We start from the raw sequence: 16199 nt of genomic DNA, 5'->3' as shown, positions 1-16199 counted from the left end.
GTCTAGATTCTAGACTGTGTTTCTTGTCAGGGGGCAATGATAATTTAAGATTGTGTTATTAAGAAAATTAGCCAATTTTCACTATGGTATCTAATTTAGGAAACTAAATCACTTGCAATGATATAATTAATTGGGTATTTTAATATTACTTAAGTATAACAAACAGGATAATAACATAAATGTTTTACTAGATATTTACATAAAATGCCATGGGAATATAAAAAAAAGTGACTAATTCAGTATTTGGGCACATGTATTTTTATACAATAAAGGAACCTGCCAAGTATTCAAAATGGTAGCAGTTCTATTGGCCGACACTGATAGACCAGATGCTTTGGTAAAGGCTTGAGAGAAGATAAGATTAAACATGTTGTGTTATACCTTGAGGATTAAATTTTTTGGTCAAAATTTATTATTTTATCCTGTAATGAGGTCACAGAGGAATCCTGCAGTGATTATATTGTTCAGTAACTGTAAATGAGCAATTCATTCTATTTATTTTATTAAGCTAGTGTTTATTTTTATTTTTTTTCTTAATTTTTTTTATGTCTTTATTTTATTTTGAGAGAGAGACAAAGTGCAAGCAGAGAAGGGGCAGAAGGAGAGGGAGACAGAATCTGAAGCAGGCTCCAGGCTCTGAGCTGTCAGCACAGAGCCCAAGGTGGTGAACCCACAGAAGTCTGGCGCTTAACCTACTGAGCCACCCAGGCGCCCCAGGCTAGTGTTTATTGAATGCCTATTATGTGCAGTGTAGTGGGCTAGCTTTTGCTCTAAGGAATATAAAGATAGTAAGACTGTCCCTTTCTTGGGGAGCCGGTGGGCTAATGAGTAGAAGAGGAAACAGGTAACTACAGTGCAAGGCAGAACTTGGTAGGCACTGTCAGAGAACTACAAATAGGGTACCATGGAGATTTCAGGAGAGTACAATTTCATCCTGTCAGGCACTGGAACAGGAGTTTGGAGAAAGATGGATTTTTGAAAAATATTTGTAATTTTGGCAGCTAGAAATGTGTGGAGGTTGTTGGATTTCTCAGGATAAGGAAATGGTATGGAGGTGGGAAAGGGGAGGATGAATGTGGTGACCAGCAGGGAGCCTGCTGTCACCAGATTGCAGAGATCAAAGAGAAAGACCAGGAGAAGTAAGTTTGACCAGGTGGGCTGAAGCCCTGTGTGGTGCAGGGGTGGGAGAGGTAGTGGGTGAGCTGTGCTGAGGCATCCAGCAAGGGCTGGGAGCAGGAGGATTGACAGGAGTATTTGCCATGTGTCTTTGCTCTGCCTACTATGGCCCTTCCCATAGTTCTTTCCCACCAGTTCTCTCTCTCCTTCCCTAGTTGTTTTCTCTGTCCGTCCCATTACACAGCCTATCTTTTCTCTTTCCCTGCCTCCTTCCCCTCACTCTTGCTGTCCTTACCCAGCTATCAGAATCAGCTCAGAAGTCATCATCTCTGGGAGCACTCTGAAACCCTACAGTTGGAATTAATCATTACTTCCTCTGTTCCCACAGTGATTGTCTTACCCCCTCGTTGTAGCACTTACTGCATTCTGTCTTCTATTATGGCTATTTCCATCTCCATCTCCCTTCCATGGGCTGCAGGGGCTTCATATCCCAATACCGTAGGAGAGTGGCTTGAATACAGATCACACTCAAAATGTTTGTTGAATGAATAAGGGATCTTTGTTTAAACAGTTTTTTATTTATAGTATGTATAAAGAGCTAGATGCAATAGAGACCAAAGTGATGGAAATTCTAAAAGACTTTAATGATCAGATGAAGAAATTGTTTGGAGAAGCATGAAATATGTGCTTTGTCTCAGTTCAAGAAGATTGACCACAGTTTGGCTTTCCTAACCCTCTGCCTGAGCAGAAACCACAGCCCTTCTTCCACAACCCAACAGTGAGCCAAACCACAGCCTCATTGGTCCAACTTTCCTAACCCGCTTGTGAATGTGCTGCCTGTTCAAGATAGAGCAGATACAGTGAGGTGAGGACAAAAAGAGCACCTGAAAACAAGGGCAGTGGATTTTCCTCTGGTTTATTTAAAATGTCTCGGGGCGGCTGGGTGGCGCAGTCGGTTAAGCGTCCGACTTCAGCCAGGTCACGATCTCGCGGTCCGTGGGTTCGAGCCCCGCGTCAGGCTCTGGGCTGATGGCTCAGAGCCTGGAGCCTGTTTCCGATTCTGTGTCTCCCTCTCTCTCTGCCCCTCCCCCGTTCATGCTCTGTCTCTCTCTGTCCCAAAAATAAATAAACGTTGAAAAAAAAATTTTTTTTTAATGTCTCTCCTTAATGAAAGTTCACCATAAATGGTATAAGCATTTTTAAAATGGCTTTTTAAATACTAGCAGAGTTCCTAAAACTCCTGCATGAATCAAAATTGGACTTCAGATGTTTTGCCCACAGCTGTGTTCATTACTGCACCTTCCACCCTTGAAGGAGCTTAGACCACAGCCAGGATGATTGAATGATTTGCACTTTTTCTTTAAGCCCTTCAAGTCAGAGCCTGTTTGTTTACATTCATGTCCTTTTTGTTGATATTGATTCCTGTATTCAGAAAACTAGTTCTTCATCAGTTCATTAGTAAAATGAGAAGACTGAAATAGAGAATCTCCAAGACTGCTCTGTTGGCATTTACAAAAGAATCAATTATCATACGACTGTAGGAATGAATTTTTGTCCAGGCGTTAGATGCCTACAGAATCTTGAATGGTTTTGTGTTTAATGGTTTTCTGGTAGCCACTAGGTGGCAGTAAAAAAAAATTCTTAACAATGAGAACTGCTTGTCAGTTTTTAAGTTTACTTTAAAAAAGAGATTTGAAGGTCTAAAGTTTGAGGTGTCTGGAAGTTATGTAACCATAGCCAGACCTCAGTATGCTGTTTCTCAGGACCTATGCTTATTTTATCCAGGAATAAAACTCTCTTGGCCCTCATAGCAGTTTGTATTAGGGAATTATGGGAAAAACAGACATAAGTTAAAGCATGTAATTTTATTTTATTTTTTAAATTTTTTTTACATTTATTTATTTTTGAGAGACAGAGTGAGACAAAGTGAGAGTGGGGGAGAGGCAGAGAGAGAGGGAGACACAGAATCTGAAACAGGCTCCTAGGCTCTGAGCTGTCAGCACAGAGCCCGACGCTGGCCTTGAACCCACAGACCGTGAGATCATGACCTGAGTCGAAGTTGGACACTCAACAGACTGAGCCACCCAGGCGCCCCGCATGTAATTTTATTTTACAAAACATTTTTTTTTAAATGTTTATTTATTTCTGAGACAGAGAGAGACAGAGCATGAGTGGGGAGGGGCAGAGAGAGAGGGAGACACAGAATGTGAAGCAGGCTCCAGGCTCTGAGCTGTCAGCACAGAGCATGATGCGGGGCTTGAACCCACAAACCATGAGATCATGACCTGAGCCGAAGTCAGTTGCTCAGCTGACTGAGCCACCCAGGCACCCCTACAAAACATTTTTTATGATAAAAAGTAAGCCGTAGAGGATCTTAAGCTGAAGACCAATCAGATTTGCATTGTTATGATAAAAAAAATTATTCAAGCTGCCTCATGTAGAGTGGATATAGGGAGGTTCCTTATAAGTTTTGGCCATAGAGTAAGTAACCCCAGCTTTGGTAATAGTAGAAACTTTGGAAATGCAGATAGTTTAAAGAAGAAATTTTAAATCACTACTAGAAAAAAATCCGTTTTAACTATTGGTTACATTTCTTCCTAGCATTTTTTTCCATACAAAATTAAAATCACATCAAACACAGTTTGACACCTTGCTTTTTAAATTGTTGCATTGTCATTAAATATCTTTTTACAACGTAATTCACACTGTTGGATAAACCATGATGAATTCAACCAGTTCAGTGTTGTGTGGAGTACTTTTGTTGCTTGCAGTTTTTCACTGTTATAAGTAATGCTGCTTATGAACCTAAAACATTCATTAAGATATATTCTTGGAAATTAAATAACTGGGTAAAAGGATATGAATTTTAAGGTTTTGGCTACATAACATCAAGTGACTTCCCAGAAAGGCTTTATAAATTTGTGCTCCCAACAACAGCAGAGTACCCCTCTCACCACATCCTTGCCAACACTGAATATTACAGTATGGGGTTTTTTGTTTGTTTGTTTTTGTTTTTTAAACAGGTCAAGAGGTGGGGTGGGGAACTAATATTTATAGCATTTGATTTTTTAAAAATCAGTTTATACCCATATCATTTTGGGAATTTAGGCCAGGACAGGTCTGACAATTAGGTTGTTTTCATTTTTCCAAGACCTTAGGTGTTATAGTCAGCTTGCATAATACAGGCATTGTGAATACTGTCTAGGGAACTGTTTATGGCTACTTTAAATATTTCTCAGGAATTAGTTACAATTCCTGGTCACCCCCTCTGAATCTATTGAATGTCCTAGATTTTTTTTTTTTTTAACATTCATTGGCTCAGCTACCAAAGTAACTCCTGCACTTTTGGGAAGCCAGCCTCCACTCACTGGTCCAAGGCCCAGGATGTGAGTGCTTCTGGGAGGCACTGGATTTATAGGGGAAAGCCTTGGCATGGTTTTCCTTAGGATCTACAGTCGTAACTGATTCTTAACTGTTGCAGCCTTGAAATCAGTTTCCTTCTATTGTACATACACTGCATTACTTTTTATACCAACTAGGTCTGTAGTACTTTGTGCTTTAACTTTTTAAGGGTCAATCGTGTGAATTATAATGATAGTAGCCACCTGTTTATAGGTGGCTTAATTGAAACTTGCTTAATTGAATTTTTATTAAAAATTTGATTTATGGGATTTTAACTGAGATGCCATACTTAGAGAACTTAGCACAACATTTCACATATGGAAAGCAGTCAGTAAATTTTAGTTGTCTTAACTGTTAGAATTCCCTCAAGAAGTGACATTTAAACAGGTCTGGAAGAACCTTCATGGCAGAGAGAGTAGGACATCGTAAAGTCCTGAGGGGCCAAAGAGCCTACAGCCCTATGTAGCTTCAAACAAGCCAGTGAGGGAGAGTCAGCCTTTGGTGTTTTTAATGCTTATTAAGTGTGATGGTAGGTGAAATTTATTATATTATTTTATTTCCCTAGGTTTAGTCCTATCTAAGTATATGTGTATGGACTCACAAATTTAGATGCACATACACAAGTTTATTTTATCTTGTAATGTGTACTTACAGAATGCAGTGCAGGAGTTAAAAAAATAAAGTGGCTTATTTCCTTGTGAATATACGAAAAACCACTGAGTTGCATACTTTAAAGAGTAGACTTAATAGTATATGAATTATATCTCAATAAAGCTACTACTAAAAAACAAAATGTTTCCAAGTATAACACTTTTTCAAAAAGTAAATTTTTTTTCCTGAGTATAAAAATAGTACACATACATGCATAGGAAACTGGAAAATATACCAAAGTAGAAAGAAGGAAAAATATAGGGGCGCCTGGGTGGCTCAGTCGGTTGAGCGTCAGACTCTTGGTTTTGGCTCAGACTGTGATCCCAGGGTTGTGGGATCAAGCCCTGTGTCGGGCTCTGTGCTGACCGTGAAGCCTGCTTGAGATATTCTCTCTCTTTCTCTCTCTCTCTCTGTCTCTGTCTCTGTGTCTCTCTGTTTCCCTCCATCCCTCTGTCCCTCTTCCTGCTTGCACTCTCTCCCTCTCTTAAAGGAACAAAAAAAAAAAAAAAAAAAAAAGGAAAGAAAGAAAAAATATATATCCATAATAGCACCATCACAGAGACTATTAATATTTGGTGATAGTTTCTTCATTATTTTTTCATTTCCATGTATGGTGTGGATTATTTTTAAATTGATGAGATTGTTTCTGTGTATTAAAATTTGCATCTTCCTTTCTTCATTTAAAATTGTAATATAACCATTTAAAATGCTCTCATAAATTCTTTATAAACATTTTAATGGTTTACAATGAGCCACTGAATGAGGGTATGATAAATTAGTCTCTGCTGTTAGACATTTTTCACTGAGAAAGAACATTGTAGTGAACATCTTTTGAGTATAATCCCCATCATCATATTTAGGTTTATTTCCTTAAATGTGTGCCAGGTACATTAAAACTTCTGAATGCTTTTAAAAAACCTTTAATATATATTTTCAAGTTGATCTCTATAAGGCAGGCCTCTATTAATCTATAAGGCGCCTTTGTTCAGGTTATAAACCTCTGGGCAGACATAGCCCTGGCAGTCCAAGCTTGGGGTGGGTTATAGGCTGTGTTATACCCACTCACACTCTCTGGGGGTGCCTCAGTGTGGTTCACAGCAGCAGGATATATGGATACCCATTTATATTTTAATAGCTCACACAGAGTACCTGTTTCAGAGAACCCAGATGAGCATTTGGTATTTAGGTCTGTAAAAATCTTTAATTCATTAAGTGAAAAATGGTATGTTGATGCTTAAATTTACCCTTTGAGTTTATGAGGGTGAAGAATTTATCCATGTGTTTCTTGCACGTTTGTATTTTGTCTTATGAATTATCTGTTCATACTCATTTTTTATGTATGTTCTTAGTGTTTGTCATATGATATTTTGCACAAGAATTTGACTACTTATGGTTATATGTTATTGTTAAAATTCTTCCTAGGTTTTGCTTATATTATTTTCTGAAGACACAAGATTTTATTTCTATTTAGAACAGCCAATGATTTGCTCTCTTAATTTTCCGTTTACAAAGTTCTTCCCCATTCATTTAAAAAAATTTTTTTTTGATGTTTATTTATTTTTGAGACAGTGGGACACAGCATGAGCAGGGGAGGGGCAGAGAGAGAGGGAGACACAGAATCTGAAGCAGGCTCCAGGCTCTGAGCTGTCAGCACAGAGCCTGACGCGGGGCTCAAACTCACAAACCATGAGATCATGACCTGAGCCAAAGTCAGACCCTTAACCAGCTGAACCACCCAGGCACCCCTTACTTAATTTTTACATTGATCCCTTTAATTTACATTAAGTTCAGGTATATTTTAATGAATGACATAAGGTACAAATCTAATTTTTTAAAATATTTTTCCCAGAGCACCATTTATTAATTCATAACCTTTCCCTAGTAATTTGTGGTGTGTTCCTTGTCATGTGTTAAATTATTGTATCTACTTTGATAAAAATATTTTGCTGAGTTAAAAACAATAAAGATCACATTCTTAATATGGGTAAGCATTGTTCATTCATTATTTTTGCTTCACTGTTAACATTTGTTTAAAATGATCTATTTTGGGGACACCTGAGTGGCTCAGTTGGTTGATCATCCAACTCTTGATCTCTTGATCTTGAGCCCGTGTTGGGCTCTGCCCTGAGCATGGAGCCTGCTTGAGGTTCTCCCTCTCCCTCTCTGGCTCTCCCTCTCTCTGGCTGTCTCTCTCTCTCCTTCCATCCCCCCCTCTCCTTCTCTCTTTCTCTCCCTCTTTTCCCACCCCCCCAGATGTTCTCCCCCACCTGTGTGCTCTCTCTTGCTCTCTATAAAAATAAAGAGAAAAAATAGAATAGTAAAATAAATGACCTATTTTAATATGATAATTTTAAGGCCAACTTATTTCTTTATATCTTGAATCCACATGAACTGGGTATTTGGACAAACTAAGGTTATTCCTTTCATAGAGATCACCGCATTTACATAGGACATGGGTTCTAGGCATTATATGTAATAGGCACATGCCACTTGCACTCACTTTTAATAACTTTTTCTGTTCATTTTTTTAAGGGCTTGCTATCTCATGTACTGTCAGCGTTCAAATTTGATACAAAAGAAGTTGGTCTTTTTATTCAAGGTCTTGGATATGCACCTGCAGATTACTATCCTGGTTTGCTTAAAAATGTGAGTATTTTTAATGTATTGAAATTTTTGTTGTTTAATGTACCATCAGCAAAAAGGGTAAATGGAAATATTTCACTCTTCCAGGAGAGATGTTTAACTTTTCTCTGTTTATCTCTTCTTACCTTGGGCAGACTTATAGCCATATAAGGAAGAAACCTGAGGCGGGAGATTCTGAGAAAAAAGAGGGAAACCAGGAGAGGTTATTCTAAATCACCCAACCCCTTTCTTCTCTTAACAGATCTCATTTATTCTCTCAAAGATTTTTGGAAGAAGAGATTTCCTTAAACAATGTAAACACACCCTTTTACTGTTGGACGCATTTTGTATTTAAAATTCCTGATAGGAATTTATGTTAAAGCAAAAAATTCAATAAATGACAGTGTTGTAAATAGTGTTATATATTCTCATCTTATTATTAAAGCTATGTTTTCTTCTGCCTTGAATTTTAGCCAAATTCAAGAAATTTTAACTTATGATCTTAACTCTTCTAAATAATGTTTGTTAACTTTTCTGGTCTTTTGGAAACTTTATACATAAATAGAATTTTTAAAAGATAAAGTACTAAATTAGGCAAGAAAAAATAAGCTAACTTTAATGTGGTTTTTTTTTTAACAGGTTTGGTTTTCTTAGGAAATTAATGATCTATTGTTCATTTGCTTACATTGGAATGCAGAATAACAGACATTAAAAATAAAATCCAAGTTATTTGTAAATGTGACTTGGCACTGCTTTCTTTTCATTTTGACAAAGTAAAACAAGGAGAGGACGGGTAGGGGAGAGTAGGGAATCTCAACGGAAATATCACTCACACCAAGAAAAATAGAACTGATGTAATCCTGTTTTGCAGTGTGAGTTAACCTGCAACTGATTTTGTTTTACAGATGGTTTTATCGTTAGTGTCTGAACTCCGAGAGAATCATCTTAATGGATTTAACACTCAAAGGCGGTAGGTGTTAAACTAAACATCCCCCTTCTCAAGTTTCAAAATGTATCAGTTTGGTTATGAGAGAAAAATTTTATAATTCTTAGGAAATTCATGTTCATAGTTACAGTTATATTCTGTGTGAAGAGATTATTTATACATGGCAAATTTGTGAATTTTATGAAACTTTCTTTTTAAATCACTATTCTTTCAGCTTTTTAGGGCAGTAAATCATGCAACGTCCCTTGTGACCCTGAGTAAAAATCCCTACACATACAGTAAGGGATACACAAACAAAGGAAGGACTCAGTTCAGAGAGTGTGTATGTGTTTGTGTTATACATACAGTATACATACACATACAAACAGTATTTCCAAGGCCACAGATAGTTGATGTGCATATATGACTTAATACAGCATCCTTTCTTAATAAAAACCCTCAAGATAGTTGGGATAGAAGGAACATACTTAAGCATCATAAAAGCCATTTATGAAAAGCTGACAGCTAATATCATCCTCAATGGGGAAAAACTGAGAGCTTTGCCCCTGAGATCAGGAACAGGACAGGGATATCCTTTCTCATCACTGTTGTTTACCAGAGTGTTGGAAGTCCTAACATCAGCAATCAGCCAACAAAATGAAATAAAAGGCATCAAAATTGGCAAAGAAGAAGTCAAACTTTCACTTTTCACATGACATGATACTCTACATAGAAAACCCGACAGACTCCACCAAAAGTCTGCTAGAACTGATACATGAATTCAGCAAAGTCACAGGGTACAAATTCAATGTACAGAAATCAATTGCATTTTTATACACCAATAATGAAGCAACAGAGAAATAAAGAAACTGATCCCATTTACAATTACACCAAGAACCATAAAATACCTAGGAATAAACCTAACCAAAGATGTAAAAGATCTGTATTCTGAAAACTACAGAAAGCTTATGAAGGAAACTGAAGAAGACACAAATGGAAAAACATTCCATTCTCATGGATTGGAAGAATAAATATTGTTAAAATGTCAATACTACCCAAAGCAATCTACACATTCAATGCAATCCCAATCAAAATTGCACCAGCATTTTTCTCAAAGCTAGAACAAACAACCCTAAAATTTGTATGGAACCACAAAAGATCCTGAAAAGCCAAAGTAATATTGAAAAAGAAAACCAAAGTGGGAGGCATCACAATCCCAGACGTTAGACTCTACTACAAAGCTGTAATCCTCAAGACAGTATGGTATTGGCACAAAAACAGACACATAGACCAATGGAATAGAATAGAGAACCCAGAATTGAGCCCACAAATGTATGGCCAACTAATCTTTGACAAAACAGGAAAGAATATCCAGTGAAAAGAAGATAGTCTCTTTAACAAATGGTGCTGGGAGAACTGGACAGCAACATGCAGAAGAATGAAACTAGACCAGTTTCTTATAGCGTACACAAAAATAAACTCAAAATGGATGAAGGACCTGAATGTGAGATAGAAAATCATGAAAACCCTAGAGGAGAAAGGCAACAACCTCTTTCACCTCAGCCGTAGCAATTTCTTTACTCGACACATCTCCAAAGGCAAGGGAATTAAAAGCAAAAATGAACTGTTGGGACCTCATCAAGATAAAAACCTTCTGCACTACAAAGGAAACAATCAACAAAACTAAAAGGCAACCGATGGAGTGGGAAAAGATATTTGCAAATGACATATTGGATAAAGGGCCAATATCCAAAATCTATAAAGAACTCACCAAACTCCACACCCGAAAAACAAATAATCCAGTGAAGAAATGGGCAGAAGACATGAATAGACACTTTTCCAGAGACGATATCGAGATGGCCAACAGGCACATGAAATGATGCGCAATGTCACTCATCAGCCAGGAAACAGAAATCAAAGCCACGCTGAGATATCACCTCACGCCTGCCAGAGTGGCTACAATGAACAAATCAGGAGACTATAGATGCTGGTGATGATGCGGAGAAATGGGAACCCTCTTGCACTGTTGGTGGGAATGCAAACTGGTGCAGCTGCTCTGGAAAACAGTGTGGAGGTTCTTCAAAAAATTAAAAATAGAGGGGCGCCTGGGTGGCGCAGTCGGTTAAGCGTCCGACTTCAGCCAGGTCACGATCTCGCAGTCCGCGAGTTCGAGCCCCGCGTCGGGCTCTGGGCTGATGGCTCGGAGCCTGGAGCCTGTTTCCGATTCTGTGTCTCCCTCTCTCTCTGCCCCTCCCCCGTTCATGCTCTGTCTCTCTCTGTCCCAAAAATAAATAAACATTCAAAAAATAAATAAATTTAAAAAAAATAAAAAAAATAAAAAAAATTAAAAATAGAACTACCCTGTGACCCAGCAATAGCACTGCTAGGAATTTACCCAAGGGATACAGGAGTGCTGATGCATAGGGGCACATGTACCCCAATGTTTATAGCAGCACTTTCAACAATAGCCAAATTATGGAAAGATCCTAAATGTCCATCAACTGACAAATGGATAAAGATGTGGTTCATATATACAATGGAATACTACTTGGCAATGAGAAAGAATGAAATCTGGCCATTTGCAGCAATGTGGATGGAACTAGAGGGTATTATGCTAAGTGAAATAAGCCAGGCAGAGAAAGACAGACACCATATGTTTTCATTCATATGTGGATCTTGAGAAACTTAACAGAAGACCATGGGGGGAGGGGAAGGGAAAAAAAGTTACAAACAGAGAGGGAAGAAGGCAAGCCATAAGAGAATCATAAAACTGAGAACAAACTGAGGGTTGATAAGCGGTGGGGGAGAGGGGAAAGTGGGTGATGGGCATTGAGGAGGGCACTTGTTGGGATGAGCACTGGATGTTGTATGGAAGCCAATTTGACAATAAATTATATTTAAAAAAAAGAAACATAATATTCCAAAATCTAGACTAAACAAATCAAATAGATTCAAACAAATTAAAAGGCAACGAATCACATTACAAAATGTTCTTCACTGTGTAAGAGAATTCAAAGTTGTCTTCATTGGTGAGCATTTCATTTTTAACGAATTATTAACTAAGAGAAGCTGGGAACAAGGGACTTTTGTCCCTTTTTGTTTTTGTAAAGCTATTGCCAATTAAAGCTATATCACAAATTGTCTTTGCCTTCAGCTTATAGGATCCTTTGGATCTGAACTTTAAAGTAAACTATAAAACTCTTAAACAAAAACACTGGAGAAAATCTTAATGACATTAGGTTTGGCAGTGATTTTTTTTTTTTTTTTTTTTTGGATAATGACCCCATAAGCATAAGCAACCAAGAAAAAGTAGATAAATTGGACTTCATTAAAATTAAGAATTTTTATGAATTTACAGGATACTATCAAGAATGTAAAAAGGCAACCTAGTGAATGAGTGAAAACTTTTGTCATGTATCCAATAAAGGATTAAAATCTAGAGTATATAAAGAACTGAAACTCAACAATAACAAAAAGCTCAATTCAAAAATGGGCAATAATTTGACAATAAAATATATTATAAAAAGCAAAACAAAACAAAAACCCCAAATGGTCAGTAGAGTTGTTTAAACATGTCTCAAAAGATGATATAGAGCTGGCCAATAAGCACATGAAATAATGTTCAACATAACTAGTTATTAGGGAAATGCAAATCAAAGGCACAATGGGTACCACATCACATGTACCAGCATGGTCTGTCATTTAAAAAACAAACAAACAAAAAAGAAAAATAATAAATGTTGGCAAGTAAGTTAAAAATGTAGAGCCCTGTGCATTGTTGCTGAGAATGTAACAAACTATAAAGATGATTCCTGAAAGAATAGTCTTGCTGATGGGAATGTAAAATGGTACAGCCACTGTGGAAAAGCTTGGCAGTTCCTCAAAAAATTAAACATAGACTTAAAATAAGACCCAACAATTCCACTCTTAGGCATATATTCAAAAGAAATGGAAGAAGGGACTTGAACAGATATCTCTCCGTACACCAGTGTTCATGGCACCATTATTCACAATAGCCAAAAGGTGGGAACACTTCAAGTTCCCATCAATGAAACATGAAGTGGAGAAACAAAACAAGGTATATAAGTACAATAGAAAATACTGTTCAGCTATAAAAGGGAATAAAATTTTTATATATGCAAGAATATGGATGGACATTGAAAACACCATGCTTAGTGAAATAAGCCAGACACAGAGGGGCAAATATTGTGTAATTCTATTTATGTGAAGTACCTAGAAGAGGCAAACTCAATAGAGACAGAAAGCAGAACAGAGGTTATCAGGGGCTGGAAGGAATGGAGTTACTGTTTAATGGCTCTATAGTTTATGTTAAGGATACTGAAAAGCTTTGGGTATGGATTGTGGTGACAGGTACACAGCATGTGAGTGTATTTAATGGCACTGAATGGTTACCAAATACAAATGATTAAAATGATAACAATTATGTATGTTTTACTACAATCAAATAATTAAGCAAGAAAAAAACCCAAAAATGATACCAAGTGTATCTCCCTCAAATGACTAAAATTGGGAACACTTACATCAATATGTGTTGGAGAAGATCTAGAACCACTGGATCTCTCATCTGCTGTCTGTGAGAATGTGAAGTGGTATGACCACTTGGTAAACAGTGTAGCAGTTTATTATAAAGTTAAATATACACTTGTCATATGACCCACCAACTCTATTCTTGAGTATTTACTCACTACAAATGATAACATAGGTGGTCACAAATATTGCTATACAAATATTTCTTTAAAAAAAATTTTTTTAATGTTTATTTATTTTTGAGGGAGTGAGAGAGAGTGCGAGCAGGGAAGGGGCAGAGAGAGAGGGAGACACAGAATCCCAAGCAGGCTCCAGGCTCTGAGCTGTCAGCACAGAGCCTGACACAGGGCTTGAACTCATGAACGGTGAGATCATGACCTGAGCCGAAGTCAGGCACTTAACCAACTGAGCCACTCAAGCACCCCTCTATACAAATGTTTGTATACAAATGTTCATACAAATATTAATTTTGTAATAGTTCAAAACCAGAAATGATCCAAAGGTCCACCTTAACTGGATGGATTAAACAAATAAGTATTGTCTGTTACCACCATTTAAAAAATGAAAAGGCAAGTCATAAACTGTGAGAAAATAATTTCAAATTATGCATCTGATAAAGGGTTCCTATCCGGAATATATGAAGAACTCAGTAATAAGACAACCCAGTTAAAACAATAGGAAGGGGCACCTGGGTGTCTCAGTCAGTTGAGCGTCTGACTTTGGCTCAGGTCAGGATCTCCCTGTTTGTGAGTTCAAGCCCCGCACTGGGCTCTGTGCTGACAACTCAGAGCCTGGAGCCTGCTTTAGATTCTGTGTCTCCCTCTTTCTCTGCCCCTCCCTGGCTCTCACTCTGCCTCTCTCTCTCTCTCTCAAAAATAAGTAAACATTAAAAAATTTTTTTAAATAGGCAAAAGATTGGAATACATGTCATCAGAAAATATGTACAAATGGCTAATAAGCATGTGAACACTTGTATACAGATATTCATATCATTATTCATAATAAACAAAAAGTGGAAGCAACCCAAATACCCATCAACTCATGAATGGATAAACAAAATATGTTATGTCCACACAGTAGAATACCATTCCTAAGTAAGAAAGGAACAATCTACTGATTCACACTGCAACATGTGTGAACCTCAAAACATTATGCTTAGTGAAAGAAACCGGTCACAGAAGACCATATATGATTTCATTTTTACCAAGTGTCCAGAATAGGCAAATCTATAGAGACAGAGTAGATTAGTTGTTGCCTGGGGCTAAAGATAGGAACAGAGATTTACTGCAGATGAGCCCAAAAGATCTTGAAGTGATGGAAAAGTCCTAAAAGTGGATCATTAGTGGTAATAGTTGTCCATATATAAATTATACCTAAAAAGTAATAAGAAGAATTCCAAGGGGGACATAGAAAACATTTACAGTCATTTGTTTACATGTCGGGTGCAGACTTTGATTTTACCTTGAGATGAATGTTGAATAATAGAAATTTATTAAGAGGGGTACCTAGGTGGCTCAGTCAGTTAAGCGTCTGACTTCGGCTTAGATCATCGTCTCACAAGTGGGTTTGAGCCCCATGTCAGGCTCTGCACTGACAGCTCAGAGCCTGGAGCCTGCTTTAGATTCTGTGTCTCCCTCTCTCTCTGTCCCTCCCCTGCTTGTGCTCTCTCTCTCTCTCTCTCAAAAATAAAATAAAATAAACATTGAAAAAATAATTAAAAAATTGAAAAATTTTCTTTAAAAACAAATTTAGTAAGAGACTTAAAACATCAGTAAGAGGCAATGTGTATGTACTCTACACCATCCTCCCAAAATATGTCAAGTTGACGATTTTTTAAAAAACTCAACTAAGAACAAACAAACAATAAAACAAAAACACTGTTAAGTGGAAAACATCAGCCACAGAATTGGGAGATAATTTGCAACCTGTAAAACAGATAAAGGATTAGTATACAAAGTATAATAATCCTCCTGCAAATCAGTCATAAAGAGGCAAACACTCCAGTATAGAGATAGACAAGAAGGATGCCTGAGTGGCTCAGTGAGTTAAGCATCTGACATGGTCATGATGTCACAGTTCGTGAGTTCGAGCCCTTCATCTCTGTGCTGACAGCTCAGAGCTTGGAGCCTGCTTTTAAAATTTTTTTTTAATGTTTATTTTTGACAGAGAGAGAGAGACAGAGCATGAGGGGGGAGGGGGAGGCAGAGGGGGAGACACAGAATCCAAAGCAGGCTCCAGGCTCTGAGCTGTCAGCACAGAGCCCCACACGGGGCCCAAACTCATGGACCGCGAGATCATGACCTGAGCCAAAGTCGGACGCTCAACCGACTGAGCCACCCAGGTGCCCCAATAAAAAAAATGTTTTTAAAGGAATGGACAAGAAATATAAGCAAGTTATTACCAAAAGAGGAAAACTAAACAAATAAACATTTAAAAAATTCAAGAGTGAGGTCAGCAAGACAGAATAGAAAGCTCCAGTCCTTGTTTCCCTATAGAAACACTGACTCAACAATAGTATATGACCCAAAGAGCCTTTATTTGAAAACTCCAGAAACCAATTAAGAAGTTACAATACTCCAGGCAAGCTCAAAGTCAAAAATGGCCATATTGAAATGGTAAGAAAGCCATTTTATACCAACCACTGTAGCCCTTCCCCTAAGCTGGCTCAGCTTGGTGGGACTGGGAGGAAAATTCTAGCTTTCAGCTTGTCCCTTGAGGGAGAAAGAAAAGAATGGAATATGTTCAATGTTCTTGCTTTTGGGGGGGCTGCCTGAGGGACTGCCTCAGGTAGCTTACCTGACTCTGACCACTGATGGGGAATGAGCAGACTTTCAATACCTGGAGAGCATGAATGTTAGAGAGCCCTACACTGCTTTTTGTAGCCGCAGGGAGCTGGCAGTGCTGCAGATGGAGGTTGGTGTAAGGAGAAAACACC

At 37.8% G+C, this 16199-nt stretch overlaps 1 protein-coding gene across 4 annotated transcripts in view; it reads left to right on the top strand.

Moving 5' to 3' along the window:
• FANCC (FA complementation group C) overlaps nucleotides 1-16199 on the top strand; it is a 271193-nt gene that overhangs the window by 176119 nt on the left and 78875 nt on the right. For all 4 annotated transcript variants that reach the window (XM_025931652.2, XM_086685163.1, XM_086685161.1 and 1 more), the window contains 2 exons: nucleotides 7702-7815; nucleotides 8697-8761. In XM_025931652.2, the coding sequence (XP_025787437.1) occupies nucleotides 7702-7815; nucleotides 8697-8761 (179 nt within the window). The remainder of the gene's footprint in view (nucleotides 1-7701; nucleotides 7816-8696; nucleotides 8762-16199) is intronic.

Source organism: Puma concolor, chromosome D4 (assembly GCF_028749965.1).
Source record: "Puma concolor isolate L17-30 chromosome D4, mPumCon1.1.hap2, whole genome shotgun sequence".
Classification (NCBI taxonomy): Eukaryota; Metazoa; Chordata; class Mammalia; order Carnivora; family Felidae; genus Puma; species Puma concolor.
The sequence above is the reverse complement of the archived record's forward strand: the minus strand, read 5'-3'. Positions and strand labels throughout refer to the sequence as shown.